The sequence below is a fragment of the Nematolebias whitei genome, chromosome 9 (genome assembly GCF_014905685.2).
Source record: "Nematolebias whitei isolate Nwh7 chromosome 9, NemWhi1, whole genome shotgun sequence".
Lineage (NCBI taxonomy): Eukaryota > Metazoa > Chordata > Actinopteri > Cyprinodontiformes > Rivulidae > Nematolebias > Nematolebias whitei.
In genome coordinates, this window is record NC_056506.1 from 51,174,620 (window position 1) to 51,197,886 (window position 23,267).

The 23,267-nt window shown below is 46.1% G+C and overlaps 1 protein-coding gene across 1 annotated transcript; it reads left to right on the forward strand.

Annotated features, from left to right (window-relative positions):
• Nucleotides 1-290: 290 nt before the first annotated feature.
• On the forward strand, nucleotides 291-22,360 carry rasal2 (RAS protein activator like 2). The gene is made up of 16 exons (XM_037681431.1): nucleotides 291-368; nucleotides 1,949-2,102; nucleotides 2,204-2,302; nucleotides 2,381-2,935; nucleotides 5,542-5,686; nucleotides 6,062-6,206; nucleotides 9,764-10,003; nucleotides 10,069-10,270; nucleotides 12,665-12,679; nucleotides 12,868-12,945; nucleotides 13,730-13,905; nucleotides 14,287-15,229; nucleotides 15,304-15,444; nucleotides 15,583-15,785; nucleotides 15,911-15,998; nucleotides 22,042-22,360. The coding sequence occupies exons 2-16, from the start codon at nucleotides 2,037-2,039 to the stop codon at nucleotides 22,207-22,209; spliced, it is 3,264 nt and encodes a 1,087-aa protein (XP_037537359.1). The 5' UTR covers nucleotides 291-368; nucleotides 1,949-2,036; the 3' UTR covers nucleotides 22,210-22,360.
• Nucleotides 22,361-23,267: the final 907 nt, after the last annotated feature.

Below are 23,267 nucleotides of genomic sequence, written 5' to 3' on the forward strand. Positions count from 1 at the left end.
CGTCGTCTGGCTGGAGATTCTCTGATTGATCAGTTCCTCTGTAGGATTCTGATCCTCTGATTCCTCGGGCGGGGGTGTTATCTCCGGCTGGTGGACCTTCAGACTTCTGGGTCATTCGGAGCTGATCTCAGAACAGTGGCAGAAACCTGAGTGGATGTTTGATTGAAGGATTATTTTACGGTCATGTGTCCCTCGATGTAGGAGGGTTTAATCCATCATGACATCTGATTGGTGGCTGCGTTGGGCTCTGATCCACTAATCCTGGTTTATATAAGTGATGGGACACAGCAGGAGGATTTCCCTGAGAGAGCACCACGAGCGTTCTGATGGAGGTCTGATCTCTGAGGAGGAGCGCTTCGCTTCCTGACGTGAGTAATGTTTGAATCTGTTTCTGGAGGATCTCCTCAAAACGCCCTCAGGGATATCCTGATGCATGCTCAATAATCCAGGTAGAAAAATCCAAAAAAGTTCAATCTGGTCCTCTGGACATTCAAAAAAACAAAACAAAGCAAAAAAATGTAGAAACATTTCGTCTCTCATCCAAAGGACTTCCTCAGTCTGAGGTGCTGTATTCAGCTCAGTCTCTTAAATAGCACCTTCTCAGAGTGGATCAACCAGTTTTGCTGCTGACAACCAGAACCAGCTGATCACATGCTCAAGAAGGACCATCAGCCTAACAATGGATCATTAGCACCTGATGGCTGTTTACTGTTCACAGAGGGCTGAGTGATACTAGCAATCACAGCATTGTAAGAGGGGGACAATTGAACCTGGAGGCTCCACCCCTGTTTAATGATGGACGGTTTCTTTTCACAAAGATGGCCTCCTTTACTCCTCTCTCAAACCATCGTTCCTCTCTGTCCAGGATGTGAACACAGCAGCAGAACAATCAGCACCTCAGACTGAAGAAGTCTCTTGGATGAGAGACGAAACGTTTCTATATTTTTTTGCTTTGTTTTGTTTTTTGTTTTTTTGAATGTCCAGAGGACCAGATTGAACTTTTTGGGGCCCTCAGGGATGTTTGGCTGCGTATTTTCAGGGTTTACTTAGAAACCTTAAAGAAAACAGCCAACGTCACGTAGATAAACAGTTATTTTCTTGAAAGTGCAGTGAAAACACAGAACACAAGCTGAAAGGATCAGAATGTGAGCTAAAAATACTGAGCATGAGATCAACAAGAAAAACATGAGCTAAAAGAAGCAGAATACAAGCTAAATGGATCAGAACATGAGCTAAAATGATCAAAACATGAGCTAAAACAAGCAAAACATGACCTAAAACAAGCAGAATACAAGCTAAAAGAAGCAGAATACAAACTAAATGGATCAGAACATGAGCTAAAAGGATCAGAACATGAGCTAAAAGGATCAAAACATGAGCTAAAACAAGCCGAATACAAGCAAATTGTTTAGAATAGTAAAAAAACAACTAAAATGAGCAGAACAGTAGCTTCAAACTAGAACAGTACTTTAAAGTTAACTTTAGCCAAAGTAGCTGAAGCTAAAAGCAGAGAAAGAAACATTTCAGCTGATGTCCTTCAGCGTTTCTTCTTCTTCTCCATGACTAAAAGTTTCCTCCGGCTGACTTCCTGTCTCTCCTGAGGACAGTCTGTAGTTGAACGCCTGCTTTGCTCCTCGCTGCGTCACCTCCGCTGCCTAGTGCCCTCCCTCCCCCAGAGGCTGTTACCGTGGTAACACTCTCGGGGAGTTGGGGGGGCACATCCCAGGACTTCGTTTTCCGGCTCTGTGTGAAGGCGACGCTCCGCTCGCTGACTGAGCTCCTGCTGTGTGGGGGGAGTCAGGGGGAGGTCAGGGGGGCCGCCATGCTCTGGGGAAGCCCCCTCACCTGGCTCTGTGGTTGTTTTTCGTAGGTCTTTCAGCTCTCCTGCTCCTCGGTTCGAAGCTCCGTGCTCCAACAGAACCAAACATCTGTCCTCTCTGTCTCACAGGACCAGAGGACTTCCCAAGTTGAAGGAGTCCAGTTCCCATGAGTCTCTGGTGAGTCCAGGCAGCGCCGTGGAGACTCTGGACCTGAGCATGGAGGAGGACGTGTTCATCAAACCTTTGCACAGCAGCATCCTGGGCCAGGAGTTCTGCTTCGAGGTCAACACACACACAAACACTCACATCTCATGTCCTCACCTTCTGGACGAGGACGTGTCCAAATGTTTCTGGTCTTCTGTCCGTCCTGTCTCACCTGTCAGGTGACGTACTCGGGCGGCAGTAAGTGTTTCAGCTGCACGTCGGCCTCAGAGAGGGACAAGTGGATGGAGAACTTGAGGAGGACCATCCAGCCCAACAAGGTGAGACAGACCGGAGGTCCAGCTGAGGTCTGGTTCTGATGTTTGAGATGTTCACAGTGAGTCTGTTTGTGTCTCCAGGACAACTGCCGGCGGGCCGAGAACCTGCTGCGTCTCTGGATCATCGAGGCCAAAGACCTGCCGCCCAAGAAGAAGTACTTCTGTGAGCTGTGTCTGGACGACGTGCTGTACGCCCGGACCACCAGCAAGACCCGGCAGGACAGCCTGTTCTGGGGCGAGTCCTTCGACTTCTGCGGCCTGCCCGCCGTGCGCAGCATCACCGCGCACATCTACAGAGACGTGGACAAGAAGAAGAAGAAGGACAAGAACAACTACGTGGGCCTGGTCAACATCCCCGTGTCGGGCGTGACGGGCCGGCAGTTTGTGGAGAAGTGGTACCCGGTCAGCACGCCCACCTCCAGCAAGTCCAAAGGAGGCGGGCCATCGATCCGGATCAAGTCCCGCTTCCAGACCATCTCCATCCTGCCCATGGAGCAGTACAAGGAGTTCGCCGAGTTTGTCACCAACAACTACACCATGCTGTGCTCCGTGCTGGAGCCCGTCATCAGCGTCAAGAACAAGGAGGAGATGGCGTGCGCACTGGTGCACATCCTGCAGAGCACGGGCCGGGCCAAGGTCAGAACCAGAACCAGGATGCAACTTCACACTGAGCAACATCTAGTTTCTGTTCCTGCAGCTGGGGCCGTGTGGCGCCGCCTGCTGGATCAAACTAAAACTGATCCGCTTCGTTCGATGGAGGTCAGAAGGTTCTGGTCCAGTTCAGGATTTATTTAGAGGAAATAGTTCAGAGCGCTTTAGTTTATTGTTTATTTGTCATATGCAGGTCAACACAAGGTCAACACAAGGTCAACAGTACAGTGAAATGTTGAGGTTGAGAAGAACCGATTCGACTCGATAAAAACAAACAAGAGATACTAAAGCAGTAAGAACCAGAAGTGAAAAAGAAATAACATTCATTCATTCAAGCTTTATCTCTACAGGTTAGTCCCGCTGAGCCTCGAGGACTCGTTTACAGCAGAGACCTGGTTTAACAAAGAACGTGACAACAGTGGACAGTTATAAAGAAAGCAAATGAACTGGCAACAAGTGAAAGAAAATGGTATTAATAAAACATCTAGGTTGTAAAGTGACGTAGGAAACTAAAAACAGGAACATGGATTTACAAGGTCCAAGAGAAATCTAATAAACAACAACATGGTAGAATATAAAGATGCAAGTAGGATGAATTAGTATAAATATGTATTTCACAGGTAGTAGTAATACGGGCTAAAATGCACATAACTACCATAAACTACACGTGTTGTGTGACAGGTGATTGCACAGGTAGATACATACATGATACAAGGTGCAGCAGCAATAAACATAGCTGTCAAGTTCATCTCAAGTTTATTGTCATTCTCCTCACATGTGGAACATGAGGTGGAACAAGATTGTGTACACAAAGTCCCAGTTACTCCCAAAACTAGCAAAAATATAAAGTGTAAGAAGAAACATTAAATAAGGATCTTACGCTAAACATAATGTAAAACAATACGGCATAACAACAGCAGCCCGAACATGAGTCTGTGGTGAGCAGATGGGTTTCAATGAATACAGCAGCATGGATAATCAGCAGCATGAGATCAGCAGCATAGATAAGTCACATCTCACGAGTTAAAGTTTCATCACAGTGATTCTCCTGGTTAGAGGTTCATGAGTCTAACAGCCTCAGGGTAGAAGCTGTTCCTCAGTCTAGTGGTTCTACACTTAATGCTCCTTAACCTCCTTCCTGAGGGGAGTGGGGCAAAAAGTGTGTGTGCTGGGTGAGTGGGGTCCTTCATGATGCAGGTGGCCCTCTTCCTGCATCTGGAGGTGTAGATGTCTGTGATGGTGGGGAGACTGACTCCAACATCTTCTGTGCAGCCTTCACCACTCTCTGCAAAGCTTTTCTTTCTGCAGCTGTGCAGCCTCCATGCCACACGTTGATGCTGGAGCACAGGATGCTCTCCACTGCACACCTGTAGAAGGAGGTGAGGACTGAGCTTCCAGACCAGCTCGTCTCAGCCGTCTGAGGAAGTAGAGTCTCTGATGAGCTTTCTTCATCAGGTCTGGTGGTGTTGTTGCTCCAGCTGAGGTTGTTGTTCAGGTGCACACCCAAGTACTTGTAGCTGGAGACCACTTCCACCGCAGATCCTCTTATGTTCAGGGGGGTGTAGATGTTTTTGTTCCTTCTGAAGTCCACAATCATCTCCTTAGTTTTCTTCACATTGATGTGAAGGTTGTTCTCTTTGCACCAGCTCTCCAGGTGTTCCACCTCCTGCCTGCAGCTGGACTCATCGTTGTTGTGATGCATCCCACCACCGCTGTATCATCTGCGAACTTTACAATTAGGGGTGCACCGATAAATCAGCCCCGATTTCCTTAATTTTGAGAGATCGGCTGATACATGAGAAACTGATTTTACAGATTTTTTAGTTTTAACATCAATTGTCTGAACTTCATTAATATTTCAAAGCATTACCTAATGGCCAGTTAAAACCAGTTTGTATTGTTTCTAGGATATTGATCAAGGATCTGTTTTCAATAAAATAATATTGGAAACTGAAGGTGCATTGTGACCTTCTAACACCTGACAGTGTCGCTTATGAAACAAAATCGGACACAAAATCAGGTCAGACATTTTAGAGATCGGTGATCGGCCAGAAAACTAGAATCGGTGCACCCCTGTTTACAGTGTGACAGCATGGATGGGTAGGTGCACAGTCAGCAGAGTGAACAGGAGGGGGCTCAGCACACAGCCCTGAGGAGAGCCAGTGCTGAGGGTTATGGTGGAGGAGGAGAAGTTGTGAATCCTCAATGACTGTGGTCTGCTTGTTAAGAAGTCCAGGACCCAGTTGTAAATGGAGGGGCTTAGTCCTGGTGTGAGCAGTTTGTCCATCAGGGTTTGGGGGATCATGGTGTTGAAGACTGACGTGAAGTCCACAAAGATCATACGGACGTATGAGTCCTGCTCCAGGTGGGTGAGAGCAGTGTGGACTACAGAGGAGACGTGTCCTCTGTTGATCGGTTCTTGTAGGTCCTCGCTGATGTTCATGGTTGTTTTAACTTTACTCTTTTTGTTTCTAAAACGTTTTCAAATTAACACAGATGATAAATAATTCATCTGTTGATGATTGAGGTTCAAAGATTAAAGATTAAAACCTCTTCTCCTCCTCCTGCTCCTCCTCCTGGGTGGCCCCCAGGACTTCCTGACGGACCTGGTGATGTCGGAGGTGGATCGGTGTGCGGACCACGATGTCCTGATCTTCAGGGAGAACACTCTGGCCACCAAGGCCATCGAGGAGTACCTGAAGCTGGTGGGACAGAAGTACCTCCACGACGCACTGGGTGAGCCTCACAACATCTGCAGGAACATCTGGTGTTCCAGAGGAGGAGGAGGTGAAGCAGCGTCCTCCTGCTCCTCGAAGACTCTCAGCTACTCTACCACACCACACTGCAGCCATCTTTCACCACACCAGTTGTAGACGTTCATCCACTGACTGTGTCCAGTTCATGATATTTTGCTAACACACACACACAGGCCATTACATGATCGCCCGTCCTGAACACGGACAGTTGAAACAATTTGTTAATAATTACACCTGCTTTGATTGACGCGTGTGCGTGTGTGTGTGTGTGTCTGTGTGTCTGTGTGCGTGTGTGTGTCTGTGTGTGTGTGTGTGTGTGTGTGTGCGTGCGTGTGTGCGTGTGTGTCTCTCCCAGGTGAGTTCATCAAGGCTCTGTATGAGTCTGATGAGAACTGTGAGGTGGACCCCAGTCGGTGTTCCAGCAGTGATCTTCCAGAACATCAGAGTAACCTGAAGATGTGCTGCGAGCTGGCCTTCTGCAAGATCATCAACTCCTACTGGTGAGAGCACACGTGCACGGGAACATGCACCTTAACCACTCCAACATGAAACACAAGAAGAAGAAAAAGTCAGTGACTGGGCCTAACTGGGCCTTCCTGAAAGAAGAAACCCAAACAGGACTCCAGTCAGCCAACAGGTGAAAAGGAGGAACCCAGACCCAGACCAGTGGTCATTCCAGATGTTGAGGGAGTATCAGAGAAACTGAGACGTTTATTTTCTAAACATAACGTCCCAGTGGCTTTTAAACCCCAAAATACATTAGACTGGTTCATCCCAAAGATCCAGTCCCCCGGCACAAACAGAGTAATGTTGTGTATGTTGTTCAGTGTCAGGAGGGTGATCAGTCTTACATCGGGGAAACTAAACAGCCACTGGCCAAAAGGATGGCCCAGCACAGAAGATCAACATCATCAGGCCAGGACTCTGAGGTCTACACTCATCTCCAGGCCAGCGGTCACTCTTTCAGGGATGAAGATGTTCACATCCTGGACAGAGAGGAACGATGGTTTGAGAGAGGAGTAAAGGAGGCCATCTTTGTGAAAAGACACCGTCCATCATTAAACAGGGGTGGAGCCTCCGGGTTCAACTGTCCCCCTCTTACAATGCTGTGATTGCTAGTATCACTCAGCCCTCTGTGAACAGTAAACAGCCATCAGGTGCTAATGATCCATTGTTAGGCTGATGGTCCTTCTTGAGCATGTGATCAGCTGGTTCTGGTTGTCAGCAGCAAACTGGTTGATCCACTCTGAGAAGGTGCTATTTAAGAGACTGAGCTGAATACAGCTCCTCAGACTGAGGAAGTCCTCAGGATGAGAGACGGAACGTTTCTACATTTTTTGTTGTTGATTTGCTTTGTTTTATTTTTTTGAATGTCCAGAGGACCAGATTGAACTTTTTTAGATTTTTCTACCTGGATTATTGAGCATGCATCAGGATAAAAAGTCAGTGAGGTTTACACGACGTGGAACGTTCATTTACAGACAACATCCTGGTTCTCTCTGAAACTGAAGGTTTCTGAGTCCAGGTCTCAGAGCGGAGGTTTTCAGGGGAACCCCCCATGGAGGTGTCAATAGTCTCCCGCAGAGATGTTAAAGCACGTGCACACTACAGGCGTATGTTTCACGCACGTGCAGAGCGATGGCATATTTGAACATCAGTGGTGCTGGAGTAGAACGTCCTGTTTTCTGAGCTACGACTGATGGAATATATTTAATCTCGTGGTTAATCTGCAGCAGAATGTAGCTGCTGCCACCACCAGGTGCTGGAGGAGACTCCAGTCACATCCACTTCTAATGTCTCTGTTTATTGAAGGAGGCAGGCGGATATTCACGTGTCGCGCTGCTTTATAACATTCTAAATGTGCTCAGTAATAATAGTATCAATAATCAATGTTTCTGTTAGTGGTGGGAGATGAAAGAAGCTCTCTGAGCTCAACGACTGTCTGGACATGATGTCATTCAACTTATGATTTAAACATGTGAAACATGTTGCATGTTATTAAAGTTGAAAATCAAGACATGGGCTTTAATGTATTTATTCAACACCACAAAGTGTACGTCACACAAACACTGATAATGAAACCGAACACACCGTTAACCCAGTTAAGTGTAAAGTACTTGAGTGAACTGGACTCGTCCTCCTCCGTCGTCCTGGATACTGACGCCATGTTGTTTATGTGACTTGTTCAGGCGTCACTGCTTTGATGAATGCAGCTTCAAACACTGAACGCACTGAATTAAAGAAGTGACTAGTTGGTCCAACGTCTCTCTTCGACAGCGTCCTCCTGCACCACCAAGCTTCGGGCCGGGCCGAGGTGTAGGCTCGTTCAGAACCGGTCCCTCAGTTGGTTGTTGTGTAACCGAAGTAAACACAAACTAACATGATTAAGAACGTTGATTTACCTGCTGTAACTGCTGATTATCACCGAGTAAAGTCCCACGTCATCCTCGTCGGTTCTGGTCCACTCAGCGACCGGTGTGGAGCTGTTACATGAAGCGGTCCCGCTTGGCGTCACATCTGTCGACTCGTATCTGAAGTCCAGACTTAAGTTTTGTTGTTACTGGACTTTCAGTCCTGAGGAAGGACCTGACAGGGAGCGGTCCCAGGCAGCATGTGCATCACATGAATGTACAAAGTTCACAGCGACAACTAATGACCCCACATGCTAACTACAGCGGGTGGGGGGTGGGGGGGTCCTGCAGATGCATGTAGACACAAAATCTGACGTGTCAACGTGGATCTTTTCCTCTAATCAACATCCGATGAAACACGTTTCCCCCCGTGTCCGTGTAAACGGGGCCTAAATCCAGGTCTGAGTGGAGATTTTCAGGGAACACCCCCCACGGAGGAGTGAGATGCTCCAGATGTGAAGTGGCACATGCACACTCCAGGCAGCTGCAGTCCAAAGTTTTTCTGCTCTAACAACAGTTATAATAAATAACAACATTTATAACAAATAACAACAGTTATAACAAATAACAACATTTATAACAAATAACAACAGTTATAATATATATAACAACAGTTATATTAAATAACAGTTATAATAAATATAACAAAAGTTATAATAAATAACAACAGTTATAACAAATATAACAAAAGTTATAATAAATAACAACAGTTATAATAAATATAACAACAGTTATAATAAATAACAGTTATAATAAATATAACAACAGTTATAATAAATAACCGTTATAATAAATAACAAAAGTTATAATAAATAACAACAGTTATAACAAATAACAACAGTTATAATAAATAAGTTATAATAAATATAACAACAGTTATAATAAATATAACAACAGTTATAATAAATATAACAACAGTTATAACAAATATCAACAGTTATAATAAATAGCAGTTATAATAAATATAACAGTTATAATAAATATAACAACAGTTATAATAAATATAACAAAAGTTATAATAAATATAACAACAGTTATAATAAATATGACAACAGTTATAACAAATATCAACAGTTATAATAAATAGCAGTTATAATAAATATAACAGTTATAATAAATATAACAACAGTTATAATAAATATAACAACAGTTATAATAAATATAACAACAGTTATAATAAATAACAACAGTTATAACAAATATAGCAAAAGTTATAATAAATAACCGTTATAATAAATAACAAAAGTTATAATAAATAACAACAGTTGTAACAAATATAACAGTTTCAGCCAGTTCCCACAGCGTCACATCTGAAAGTTTGCTGATGACTCTGTCATCCTGTCCCTTCTGAACAGTGAGGACCCAGACCCGGGGCCTGTGGTCGGGGGCTTCACTGAATGTGTGAGACTTCCGTTTTTAAAGTTAAATGTTTCTAAGACAAAGACGATGCTCACTGATTTTAGAAAAGTCTCTCCAGCTGCAGCTCCTGTGGTCATTAACGGTGACGCTGTTGGGGTGGTGCACCAGTATAAACATCTGGGAACTGTTCTTGATGACAAACATTCTGAAGTCGTTCAGGATCACGTCTGTGTTCAGAGGTCGTTCAGGGTCACGACATCATTTTAAACGTGTGTTTTCATCCTCAGCGTGTTTCCTCGCGAGCTGAAGGAGGTGTTTGCGTCGTGGAAGCAGCAGTGCGTCGCCCGCGGACACCAGCAGGACATCAGCAAGCGTCTGATCAGCGCCTCGCTCTTCCTGCGCTTCCTCTGCCCCGCCATCATGGCGCCATCGCTCTTCAGTCTGATGCAGGAGTACCCTGACGACCGCACGTCCCGCACGCTCACGCTCATCGCCAAAGTTATCCAGAACCTTGCCAACTTCACCAAGTGAGTCCCCGCCTCCAGGAGGGGCCATTTCCTCCAAGGCGCTCTGTGACACGTCTCCTCCGCAGGTTCGGGAACAAGGAGGAGTACATGGCCTTCATGAACGACTTCCTGGAGCACGAGTGGGCAGGGATGATGCGTTTCCTGTCGGAGATCTCCAACCCCGAGACCCTGACCAGCACGCCGGGCTTCGAGGGTTACATCGACCTCGGCCGCGAACTGTCGGTGCTGCATGCCCTTCTGTGGGAGGTGGTGTCCCAGCTGGACAAGGTGTGTGTCTCTGTGTCTGTGTGTCAGAGCTGCATGTCTCCCTCCTCCCTGCATGCCGTGTCCCACAAAGCTGTCCTGTGGTCCGTGTGTTGGGGATGACTCTCAGCTACCACCACAGCAGGATTCAGCTCAGTTTCTGTGAAACTAACTGAGGTCTGATCCTTTTGCTCTTTGCTGAGCTCAGATGGCTGTGGGGGCCATTTTGAATTGGACTGACTACAAGTTATTCAGGTGTACATGTTCATTCAGGGTTTGAGTCCTCTGGTTTGTGAGATATTTTACTAACACAAATGAGCGCACACTCAGGGACAGCCATGAGCGCCGGCCTTTGTCTACAACAGCAGGAAGTACAAAATAAACCTGATCATTAGGCCTGTTGCGATAAATAATAAATCCATTAATCACGATTAATTAAAATTATTGACCTCGTTTTCATTTATCAGCTTTATCGCTTCTTCGTGTCTCTCTCTTCCTACTGAAGACTAGGGCTTTAACAGACTACTCGAATAATCTACACATCGATTCCTAGGACACCTATCGAGGTTTTTAATTTCACGTCGAGTATTGGTGGTGACGTCATTCACGTGTCACGTGATCCGCACCGGGCGCAGGTTACAAAATGGATTCCTCCCAGCAGACGGACGGAGCGGAGCAGGTCCAGTCTTGACAAACAGGTAGAACTGCATCAGTATTATGGAAATATTTCACTAAAGATGAATCTTCTGGTTCAACTACCGTAAGGAAACAGGAGATGAATCAACTTCCTGACTGTTTGGAGCTGTTGTGAACCGGTGTTACACCATATTCTGTGACCACCGTATATTGTGACCGTAGGGGGTGGTGTTGCATGCACTGTTGCTGGTCACAGAATATGGTGCAACACCGGGTCCAATCACCGAACCAGAACCAGCTTCCTCTGACCTTGTTTCACAAACTAAAAGCAAAAAACATTTATCTCTAAACCTATAAAAATCTATAAACATATTAAACTCTAAAACTAAACTTAATGCACCACAGCTGGTGGTGATGCGGGGTGGTCGACCCCCCACTGGTTTTAGTTTAGTTTTTGACGTGCTGCATGTTTCTTTAAATTTTGCAGCTTAATAATAATAAAAACTAATAGTTTAATTTTTCCTGTGATTTATTTGCAGTTTGATAAATGGGAGGAGCAAAATATACTCTTCTGATGCTTTGTTGGTCTTTTTTTGTAAATAATGACCTTTTTTTGCGGTTTTATTTATTTATTTATTTTTATATCTTTATATCCTATGATGTCATCAAGTACTCGAGTTCTACTCGAGTTTTATTATGTTAATGTCGAGTTTAAAAATGATGTAGTCGTTCAACCCCTACTGAAGACACTGAATGACGAGACTCAACTCTTGTTCTTCACTGACCCCTCGCTTTCTCGTTTAAATCTGTTTTAACGATACAAAATCGCATTTTTGGATCGTTAAAAGCAGCTAAGCTGAAAAGCTAAGCTACGAGCTAAGCTAACAGGCCGACCTCCGGAATAAACCTCCGTCTTGTCGCTCCAAAATTCACGGTTGAAACCTGTGCCTTCATGTAAAAAGTTGTTTTTCTCTGAAAAAAGAAGCTGAGAGCTGAGAATTTTTATTAAAAGCTTTGTGTGAAAAATGCTAAAGAGCTCAAACCACCGAGCGTCTGCCATTTTGAGAACCAAAGAGAGACAGCCCATGTCACGTCAAGGGGCCTCTCTCCCAGTTTTTCTTGAAGAGACACGCTGCTCGCTCCATCACTATCCATCCATCAGTTCAGACAGTCTTGTACTGCCATCCGGTGGTCAAAAAAGGTACTACATGCAAAACAAATTAAACATTTAATTAATTATTAATTAATTATTGTCAAATTTCAAACAATATTATCGTTTATTGCAATAATTTCTGAGACAATTAATCGCCAGCAAAATTTGTTATCGTGACAGGCCTACTGAACATCATCATAACACTCTATTGGTTTTCAATAATTTTGCAAAGTGCTCAGCCTCTCCTGGAGGCGATGGTCAGAGGAAGAACCAGAACCTTTTCAGGAAATGTTTCCGACCCGTTGGAGCTCAGGAGTCAGAAGACTGTTCGTTGAAGGGAAAACATCTGGAGCAGAGATGAACGCCACTTCGACATCGATGAGTGCGACTCCACTCGGCTCTTGTCTCATCAGTTCTTCTCAGGTGGAGGTGACCTGTTTCCTGCTCAGTGGGTGGGACCATAATTGGTCATTGTGTTTGAGCCACTCCTCTCGTTGTGCTCCTTAATCAGACCTGGACCTGGGTTATCTTATCTCGACTCTGCTCATCACTCCGGATGCAGCCGTGCTGCGCCGTCATCTCTCGTGTCTCTGTATGAGCTCAGTTCTTGTGGTGCCATCCGTCAACAGGAAGAGGAAGTGGAGGTACAGATGTAGTTCGCCGGTCATCCAGTGATCTAGCTCTACTGTCCAGTCAACGGCTGCTGTCTGCGTACGTCAGAATCGACCCCTCGGAGCATTCCACTTGGAACCACGAACAAGGCCGTCCCATAAACTGGGCTGAGTGGGGTGGTACCAGCAGTGGGCAGGGCCTTAACTGGTGTGATGTGCAGGTAGTAACAGAGCCAAAATGGCTGAAGTACAAACCCGATCAGCCTCTGCAAGAGCACACAGCCTGCCTGAGTGATGAGGTACGACCACCAAACAACAACCAGGTTCATCGTGGAGGCAGGATGGATGACGACCCGCGACCCGCAGCAGCTCTGTGTTGACCTCAAACTGATTTAAGACCAGAGAGGATCGTGGTGTTTTATGAACCAGGTGAGATCCAGAGGAGAAGCAGCTCCAGGTTAACCCAGCTGAGTTCTGCTTCATTCAGTCAGAACTGAAAGGAAAAACTCACGACTTCATCTTTTTCTGTCGAACAGAAAACATTTTTACTTCGTTCACTGTCAACGGCAACAATAAAAAGTTTTAAAAACGATAAGCTGGAAACCCAAAAGAAGTCCCTTCCTGTTTGTAGAGCGTTGCTGAGGGAAGTTTTATTAATAAAGTTTTTATGAAACTTTATTAGTCCTGATGAATCCGCTGATTGATCCCTCCTGTTCTTCACAGAATCATTAATCATCATCAGTCAGTTATTTGTTATTGACGGTCTCCACCAGAGTTCATGAAGCTGCTGATCATCACAGCATGACACCCCCCCCCCACACACACACACACACACACGATCTCCCGCCTCAGAGCTCGCTTTCAGCATGGTTCTGCTGTGTTCTGGTTTTGTTCAGTAGAAGCATGATGTTCTAGTCTGTTTTGGTTTCCATTCCTCATGTTTTTTCCTTCCTCTTCCTCTTCTTGGTCACTTCCTGTTTCCTGCCACCATGTTTGCTCCTCCCCCCACCGCCTCCATCCACCCTCCACCTGCCCACAATCACAAACACACGCCGACCACAGGGTGAAAATTCCTTCCTGCAGGCCACCGTAGCCAAGCTGGGCCCACTGCCGAGGATTCTGGGAGATATCTCTCGCTGTCTGTCTGCTCCCACGCCCGTCCAGCAGCTACACCGTTTCCAGAACAACAGCCCCGCCCACAACTTGAGCGGCAGCGTGTCGTCAGGGCTGCAGCGGATCTTTGAGGACCCCACGGACAGGTAACCAATCAGCCGACAGGTAACTGAGTTTAAGCAGAGGCTTCAGGAAAACCATATCTGATTTGAAGTTTGGACGAAACATAAATCATCTCAGAGCCAAGCCCAAATCTTCAATCTGGTTCAGTCAAAAACTAATCCAGATTAGATTAGAGATTAAAGGAGTACAGAATTTAGTAGACGAGCACAGCTGGGTGTCGTCGGCATAGCAGAAAGGTTATTTTTTCATTTGGTGAAAATAAAACTAGAGGAAGTAATTAAATTCTAAAAAAGTCAAGTCTAAGAACTGAACCCTGAGGCATACCGCTGGTGTCTGTGGCCAGATGTGATCAGAGTGTTAAGAGTTGGAATTCAGATGTTTGATGTAATGATGTCTTTCTGCAGCGACGTCCACAGCCTTCAGTCTCCGGTCAGCGAGCGGATGGAGGGGTACGTTCGAAGCCAGCGCCCCCTGCTGGCTCCACAGCATCCCTCCACCCACAGGAGCTTCTCCGACCAGGAGGACCAAGACCTTCAGCTGCCCAACGGTCGCAGCGTCTCTCTGGTGGACCTTCAGGACTCTCAGAGCCTCCACGGCCCCGTGGAGCCACCACTGCATCACGAGGCTCCGCCCCGCCTCAGCAGGGTGGGCTCCCAGGCCTCTGTTGGACACGGTCCGCCCCCCATAACTTACCCTCATTCCAACCCGGTCACACCCCAGCCGGTGGCACACCAGGCCAAAGCCCCGCCCAGAGACGGGCTGCCGCAGAGCGCGCCACAGGCACGGCGGCCGCTGCACCCCTCCCTCAGCCAGCAGCGCAGCCTGCAGCCGCTGTCCTTCCAAAACCCCGTCTACCAGCTGAGTAACCCCTCCCACAGCCTCTCTGCACGCTCCGCCCACTCGCTGCGGCATGACTCCAGCTCCGAGAACCTGAGCACCGAGAGTTCGCACAACAGCCACAGCACCTCAGACGACTTCGGCAGCCAGGCGGGGGTCAAAGGTCGCACTGCGTCCAACAGCAGCCTGGATGAGGTGGGCAGCAGACGGAGCACACAGAGCGAGGAGTGCTCCAAGCCGCGCCGCCACGTGCCGGCAGACCTCCCACTGGGCGCCGCTACAGCCGTTGCCGTCCCCCGTCAGAGCACGACGGCAGGCACCGCCCACATCATCAAGGTGGAGCAGCAGAGTAAGGCAGGGGGCGGAGCTGGGATGCCACGCTCTCAGCCACAGAGTGCCTCGCTGCGCAGCAGTAGCAGCGCCAACACTGAGCCGACTCCTGCAAAACGCCAGCAGGCGGTGGAGAATGTGGCTCCGCCCCCAAGGAGTATTGCCAAGCAACCGACACCGGTACGCAGGGCTCTGAGGACGCTGCTCTCTCACTGGTGCAGGTGAGTCTAATGATGTCACCGGTCTGTGTGCAGGTGGCGGCGCCAGTGGAGGCGGTGGCGATGTCTCCGGTGGAACGCACGGCGGCGTGGGTCCTCAGCAACGGGCAGTATGACGAGAAGGAGGAGCAGGAGGGAGGAGAGCGGAGCCGCGAGGAGTGCAGGAACGCAGAGAAGGTAAACCTTGACAACAGCTCTCACCTGCCAAATAAAACCAGAGAAGAACAACTGTTGTAGGTTTCCTTATTTCACCCGTTTCCTGCCGAGGCTTTAGTCCTCATGTGTGATCAAATCATCTGACTTCGCCTCCTGCAGTACGAGCTGGAGATCTCTCAGCTGAAGGACCGCCTCCGGTTGTCCGGGCGCCGTCTAGAGGAATACGAGCGGCGGCTGCTGGCTCAGGAACAGCAGATGCAGAAGCTGCTGCTGGACTACAAGAACCGTCTGGAGGACAGCGAGGAGCGGCTGAGGAGGCAGCAGGAGGAGAAGGACGGCCAGATGAAGAGCATCATCTGCAGGTACGGAAACACCTGAACGCCTAAACCCCGGAGGCGAAAGAGAAAAACCAGACCTAGGCCACTGATTGGTCCACAGAGCCCGGACCAGAGATGTTCCCTCCGTCTGACGTCTGTTGTCTCTACAGGCTGATGGCGGTGGAGGAGGAGCTAAAACGGGACCACGCTGAGATGCAGGCGGTGATCGAAGCCAAACAGAAGATCATCGACGCTCAGGTACAGTACCACCACCACCATCATCATCATCAGGTGCTGATGGTTAGGTGTGACATGAAGACTGTGGGTGTTCGTTTCCACGCCGTTGATCTGAAGCAGCGGCGGTGAGTTGGGGCCACCGCTCTGCTTCTCATAGTCTCTTTACTGATTTCAGGTCAGTAACGGACGTGAAATAAACCAATCAGGCAAGTAACTGTAGCCCCGCCCCCTGCTCTGCCATGCTGGCCTTGATTGGTTTGATTTATTTTCATACAAACACGTTAACAACAAAGCGCTGACACGCCCCGCAGCTCTGCAGCTGACCAACCAGGGAGCAGCTTCACCCGTTTGGAGTCTTTGATTTTATTTTAGCTTTGTTTGAGTTTTATTTTGAAGGAGCAGGTTAAATAAAGTCAGATTTTATTTTGTGTTAAATGTTTCAACAGAAAACCAGCAGACTTCTATAATAAAATAGATTTGTCCTGAAGCCTCCAGCGGGCCAACAGCGCCTCCTTGTGGTAGAAAGGTGCATTATAACAACAGACTGTAAATGTTTGTAGTTTTTCATTTTTAAATCCCACTAACTGAATTAGTGCAGATAAAAGTTGTAAAAGTTAAAGCGGTCTGATCCGATCCCTGCTGGTGTTTCATGTGTTGGGCTGCGGGCGTGGCCAGCTCTGGGTTTTATTTTTGTTTGGCTGCAGACCTCCACCCCCTCATCCTCACCCTCCCCTCCCTTTGAACCACCCCAGCTTCCTGTTCACCCTTTCAGAATAATAGGAGCAGCTGTGGAGGAGATGTGGTCGGACGGCAGAGCTGTCCAAAGCTTCAGTTTTACTCTTTTATTTATAGTTTATTTGAGAAGTTTTACGTGTTTTCAGTTTGTTTGGCTGCTGCCCTCAAACTTCCTGGAAAGAAACATGTTTTTATTTCTAAGTTCTACAGCTGCTGCCGGGTCAGAACCACCTCACTGGTAATGACATTAAATGGAAATAACGGGTTTTAAATGGATATTTTCTGCAGTGCAGGGTCATGTTCATGGTTTAAAATCATATGCAAGTGAGCACAACTTGACAGTCACTCTTTTCTTTAAAGTTCATGAAAAGTTTTTATTTTTATAACCAGAAAACTTTGTGAAGACGGTGCCTGCCCCATTAGTTGTAGCCGCCATCTTGATTCTGAAAAACAAAGAGAAATGTATCAGTTGTTGACGTGAATCCAATGATTACTCTTTTGAGTTTTATTAAAGTCTGTCAAGTGGTTCATGAGATATTTTGCTAACAAACATTATGAACTATAGAGGTTTTAAACAAAGACAAACAAAGGATCACAAGCCTGTGTATCTCTGATTCTGGTCCCAAGCCCGGGTAAAAGGTGAGGGTTGTGTCAGAAAGGGCATCTGATGTAAAACACTTTTACCAAAACTATAATGCAATTTCATTAAAGTGAAACCATACCGGATCGGTCGAGGCCCGGGTTAACATGACCGCCACCGGTGCTGCTGACAAACAGGATGCCGGCAGAAATTGTGCTACTGTTAGTCAAAGATCACGAGGAGGGAAACATGTCAGGAGACAGAGGGAGAAGAGGAAAGTGAAGAATCTAGGACTGAGGGTTGCATCTCTAAATGTGGGGACAATGACAGGCAAAGGTAGAGAGCTGGCTGACATGATGCAGAGAAGGAAGGTAGGTGTTTTATGTGTCCAAGAAACCAAGTGGAAGGGCAGCAAGGCTTGCAGCATTGGAGCAGGGTTCAAACTGTTTTACCATGGTGTGGATAGAAAGAGAAATGGAGTAGGGCTGGTCCTGAAGGAGGAGTTGACAAAGAATGTAGTAGAGGTGAAGAGAGTGTCAGATAGGGTGATGTGCCTGAAGGTAGAAGTAGAAGGTCTGATGCTAAATGTTGTCAGTGGTTATGCTCCACAGGTTGGATGTGATGTGGAGGAGAAAGATACATTTTGGAAAGATCTGGATGAAGTGATGAGAGTATTCCCAGGGAGGAGAGAGTGGTGATGGGAGCAGACCTGAATGGACATGTTGGTGAAGGAAACAGAGGATGAGGAAGTGATGGGTAGGTTTGGTGTCAAGGAAAGAAACCAGGAAGGACATATGGTGGTGGATTTTACCAAGAGAATGGAAATGGCTGTAGTCAACACCTGTTTCCAAAAGAGGGAGGAGCATAGAGTGACCTATAAGAGTGGAGGAAGGAGTACGCAGGTCGACTACATTCTGTGTAGAAGAGGAAACCTGAGGGAGATTGGAGACTGTAAGGTTGTGGCAGGGAGAGCGTGGCCAGACAGCATCGGATGGTTGTGTGGAGAATGACTGTTGTTGTGAAGAAGAGAAAAAGAGTCAAATCAGAGAAGAAGACCAAATGGTGGAAGATGAAGAAGGAAGAATGTTGTGAGAAATTCAGAGAGGAGCTGTTAAAGGCTCTGGGTGGTAAGAAAGAGCTTCCAGATGACTGGACTACTACAGCAACAGTAATTAGAGAGACAGGTAGGAAGGTACTTGGTGTGTCATCTGGACAGAGAATGGATGATCAGGAAACCTGGTGGTGGAATAGTGAAGTGCAGGAAGCTGTTCAAAGAAAGAGGTTAGACAAGAAGAAATATGACAGAGAGAGGACTGAAGAGAGGAGACAGGAATATAAGGAGATGGGACGTAGAGCAAAGAGGGAGGTAGCTAAGGCAAAGCAGAGGGTGTACGATGAGTTGTATGGGAGACTGGACACTAAAGAGGGTGAGAAGGACTGGTACCGATTGGAGAGACAGAGGGATCAGGCTGGAAAGTATGTGCAGCAGGTTAGGCTTGTTAAAGATAGGAATGGTAATGTTCTAATAAGTGAGGAGAGTGTGATGGGAAGATGGAAGGAGTACTTTGAGGAGCTAATGAATGAAGAGAATGAAAGACAAAGAAGAGTAGAGGTCATAGAAACTGTGGACCAGGAAGTGGGAAAGATTAGTGCGGGTGAAGTCCAGAAAGCTCTGAAAAGAATGAAGAAAGGGGAGGCAGTAGGACCTGATGACCAGTGGAGGTTTGGAAATGTCTTGGAGAGATGGCAGTGAGGTTTTTGACTCAAATATTCAATGGCATATTTGAGGGTGAGAAAATGCCTCAGGAATGGAGAAGAAGTGCTGGTGGCCATTTTTAAGAACAAAGGTGATGTACAGAGTTGTAGCAACTACAGGGGAATTAAGTTGATGAGCCACATGATGAAGATCTGGGAGAGAGTTGTGGAAGCAAGACTTAGATGAGAGTTGACTATCTGTGAGCAGCAGGATGGTTTCATGCCAAGAAAGAGCACCACAGATCCATCTTTGCTTTAAGAATACAGATGGAGAAGTACAGAGAGGGTCAGAAAGAACTGCATTGTGCCTTTGTGGATTTATAAAAATTATCTGACAGAGTGCCGAGGGAGGAGGTGCGGTGTTGCACGAGGAAATCTGGAGTGGCAGAGAAGTATGTTAGACTGGTACAGGACATGTATGAGGACAGCAGGACATGTATGAGGACACTCAATCAATCAATCAGTCAACTTTATTTCTATAGCACATTTTAAAAACCACAAGGGTAGCCAAAGTGCTGCACAATAAGACAAAAAGACAAATCAATTAAGACGATAAAAACATACACATACCAGTGTCATGGCAGTTTTGTTAAGATGCCATAAAAGACAGGCAGGACAGTGGTGAGATGTGCTGTAGGAGTGACAGATAGCATAAAAGTGGAGGTGGGAGTGCATCAAGGATCAGGTCTGAGCCCCTTCTTGTTTGCTCTGGTGATGGAACAACTAACAGATGAGGTCAGGCAGGAATCCCCGTGGACTATGATGTTTGCAAATGACATTGTGATCTGTGGTGAGAACAGGGAACAGGTGGAAGAGAACTTGGAGAGGTGCAGTTATGCACGTGAAAGAAGATGAATGAAAGTCAGCCGTAATAAGACAGAGTCCATGTGTGTGAATGAGAGGGAGGAGGTGGAAGAGTGAGGCTACAAGGAGCAGAGGTCACAAAGGACTTGGTGTCCACTCTCCAGGAACATGGGGAGTGTAGTAAAGAGGTGAAGAAGAGAGTCCAGGCAGGATGGAGTGGATGGAGAAAAGTTTCAGGAGTGATTTGTGACAAAAGGGTGTCAGCAAAGGTCAAAGGAAAAGTTTACAAGACAGTGGTGAGACCAGCTATGTTGTATGGCATGGAGACAGAGACATGGACAAAAAGACAGGAGACAGAACTGGAAATGTCAGAAATGAAGATGTTGAGGTTCTCCTTAGGAGAGACAAGGATGGAGAAGATCAGGAATGAGATCTTCAGAGGTACAGCACAGGTTGAACAACTGGGAGATAAAGTTAGAGAGAACACACTGAGATGTGTTAAAGACGGGAGCTGGCTGCAGGCCACCGGACCCGGAAACCGTCTCCAGCCCACGTCTCTCCCCCGGCTCGGACCTCCCTCAGAAGTGGCAACTCACAATATCAATAAATCAAGGAAATGTCAATTAAGTTTTATCAAGGCAGGAAAAAATTACAGTTTACAGCGCTGGCCTTTCCGGGACAGTTCGACACGAGCAGCAACTGGAAGGGCCGATGTCCCGTGTCATTACTCATTTATAGGGTCCTGGACTCCTTCCCAGAAGGAGAGCTCAACCTGTCAGTGTATGAGGGGGTGTGACTAAGTGTGATCTCAATGGATCTTATGTGGTTCTGATGTGTTAGGAAATATGAGACGGTGCTTCAAAAAGCCTTTATATGTGATGTGGCAGATTAAACTCTATTCCTTGACTGATATGGCATCCCAGGGAGACTCTTTTTAGAGCTGCTGGCCCAGTTTAACCCAGTCAGAACCGGGTCATAATTTCATTATAATCCCGTCTCTGAGCAGATCAAGACCCCAGGACCAGTCTAGATAAAATATCTTAACAGATGGTTTGGACATGTCCAGAGGAGGAACAGTGGTTTGGACATGTCCAGAGGAGGGACAGTAGTTTGGACATGTCCAGAGGAGGAACAGTAGTTTGGACATGTCCAGAGGAGGAACAGTGGTTTGGACATGTCCAGAGGAGGGACAGTGGTTTGGACATGTCCAGAGGAGGGACAGTGTGTATATTGGTAGAAGGATGTTAGAAATGCAGCTGCCAGGATAAAGACAGGAGACATATGGATGCAGTTGGAGAGGACATGGAGGTAGTTGGAGTGAGGACAGAGGACACAGAAGACAGAGTGAGATGGAGGAGGACTCGCTGTGGAGATCCCTGAAGAGGGAAAAGCTAAAGAAGAAAAAGAGAGTTTTTAAACAAAGACCTGTATGAACTGTCAGAGGATGCATTAAATAATCAGTATATGTAAAAATAGCTTACATTCATCAAAGCCCATCCTCAATAATCCAGGTATACAGTCCAACATTTTTCAGCCAGGTCATCTGGACAGTTTCTTTTTTTGTGCTGAAACGTTTCGCCTTCAATCCAGAAGGCTTCATCAGTCAAGGAAACACACAACAAAACTGATTCTTCCTCCAACAGCTTAATTCAAAGTGGAACAAACCAGTTTTGTTGGTGTTAAGATGGATGAAGCCTTCTGGATCGAAGGCAAAACGTTTCAGCACAAAAAATAAACTGTCCAGATGACCTGACTGAAAAATGTTAGATTGTATACCTGGATTATTGAGCATGGACTTGGTTGTTTTCAACCAGTTTGACACGACTGTTAACAAGGAAGAGTGCCGGCAATGGAGGAGGGGCGTACCAAAGAGACCATCTTATCACAAGTAGAACTGGTTTGTTCCACTTTGGAGTAAGCTGTTGGGAGGAAGAATCAGTTTTGTTGTGTGTTTCCTTGACTGATGAAGCCTTCTGGATCGAAGGCGAAACATTTCAGCACAAAAAAGAAACTGTCCAGATGACCTGACTGAAAAATGTTGGCGCTTACATTCATGTTTTGTTTCTAAGTTAAATAAGAGGAAACAGTTTGGTTTTAACCTGATAGCCTTTGTTTTTATAACCCATTAAAATAAACTTTTTTTCTGAAATCCATACCTGTCAGTCTGAAGTCTTGTCTCTGTCCAATCAGGAGAAGCGGATTGGCTCCCTGGATGCGGCGAACTCACGACTAATGGCGGCACTGACGCAGGTGAAGGAGCGTTACAGCACGCCGAACATCCGCAACGGGCTGCCGCCGAGTAACCCCACAAAACTGTCCATCACTGAGAACGGGGAGTTCAAGAACAGTAGCTGCTGATTGGTCCACTGCCAGTCAGTGGGTGGAGCCTAATGAGGAGGCTCCACTCCACCCCTGAAAGAAGCTGTAGACATCTAAAGTGACAGAAATGATTTAAAGACGAAGAATCTGTAAAAGAGAATGTAAATACTAAATTTTGTCTGTTCATTGTACAGAGAGGTGTGTGCGTGCTTACATGAGCGTGTGCGTGTGAGTGTGGTGGGGGTTACAGTGCATGGCAAAAAACAACCACACCAAAAACAGAATATAAATAATTTTCTAACCAAATTTTTTAAGGTTTTCATTTGAAGCTTCTAGTTTTTGTTGTCAAATTTCAAGCTTCGATCTTCTCCTTTGATGTTTCTGAGTGAAGGTTTTTTTTTCCTTTTTTTTTTTTACCTGACAAGTTGTTTGTTTTTTATTTATTTCTCCTGGTTCTCATCTTTATTGCTGATCTACTGAAGAGACCTCAAAAGCTTGGGGTCAAAGGTCACACCTGTCTACTGTCCCGCGTTGAGAATAAAAGTGTCTGAAAGGTCCTCGTTGTCTCTGCATCAGTCTGTTTGGATGCTTCACAGATGACACACTCAGCTTTCTGTGTTGTGATGTTCTTAGCTCTATTTATCTTCAAGTCAGTTTTGAAAATAATTTTTTGTATAGCTACACTGTAATTGGCACCCCGTGTGAGGCCTTTTAACACCTAACATCCACATTAGTGGTGCCATTATTGTTTAGATCATTCATACTTTATATTCTAGAAAAATCTTTTTTCTTTTTCACCATTAGCTTTTAATTTCAGTCAGTTCCCACAAATGTTCTAACATGGTACTGCTGGACATCGCTCACATAAACGTCTTCATTTCTGCAGTAAATGGATTGTATCTGCACAGTGACCACAGGAGTAAACCCATAGAAATGTTTCCAAAACGAAGTTCTGGCAGTGCTGAGTTTAATTTTTTATTTTGGAGTTTTATTTTTACTCTTCATTTTAATTTATAATAAAAAACAGAAGATTCTTAGTTTACCAGGCTAATTGATTGACAGGAAACCAGGCTGATTGATTGACAGGACATCAGGCT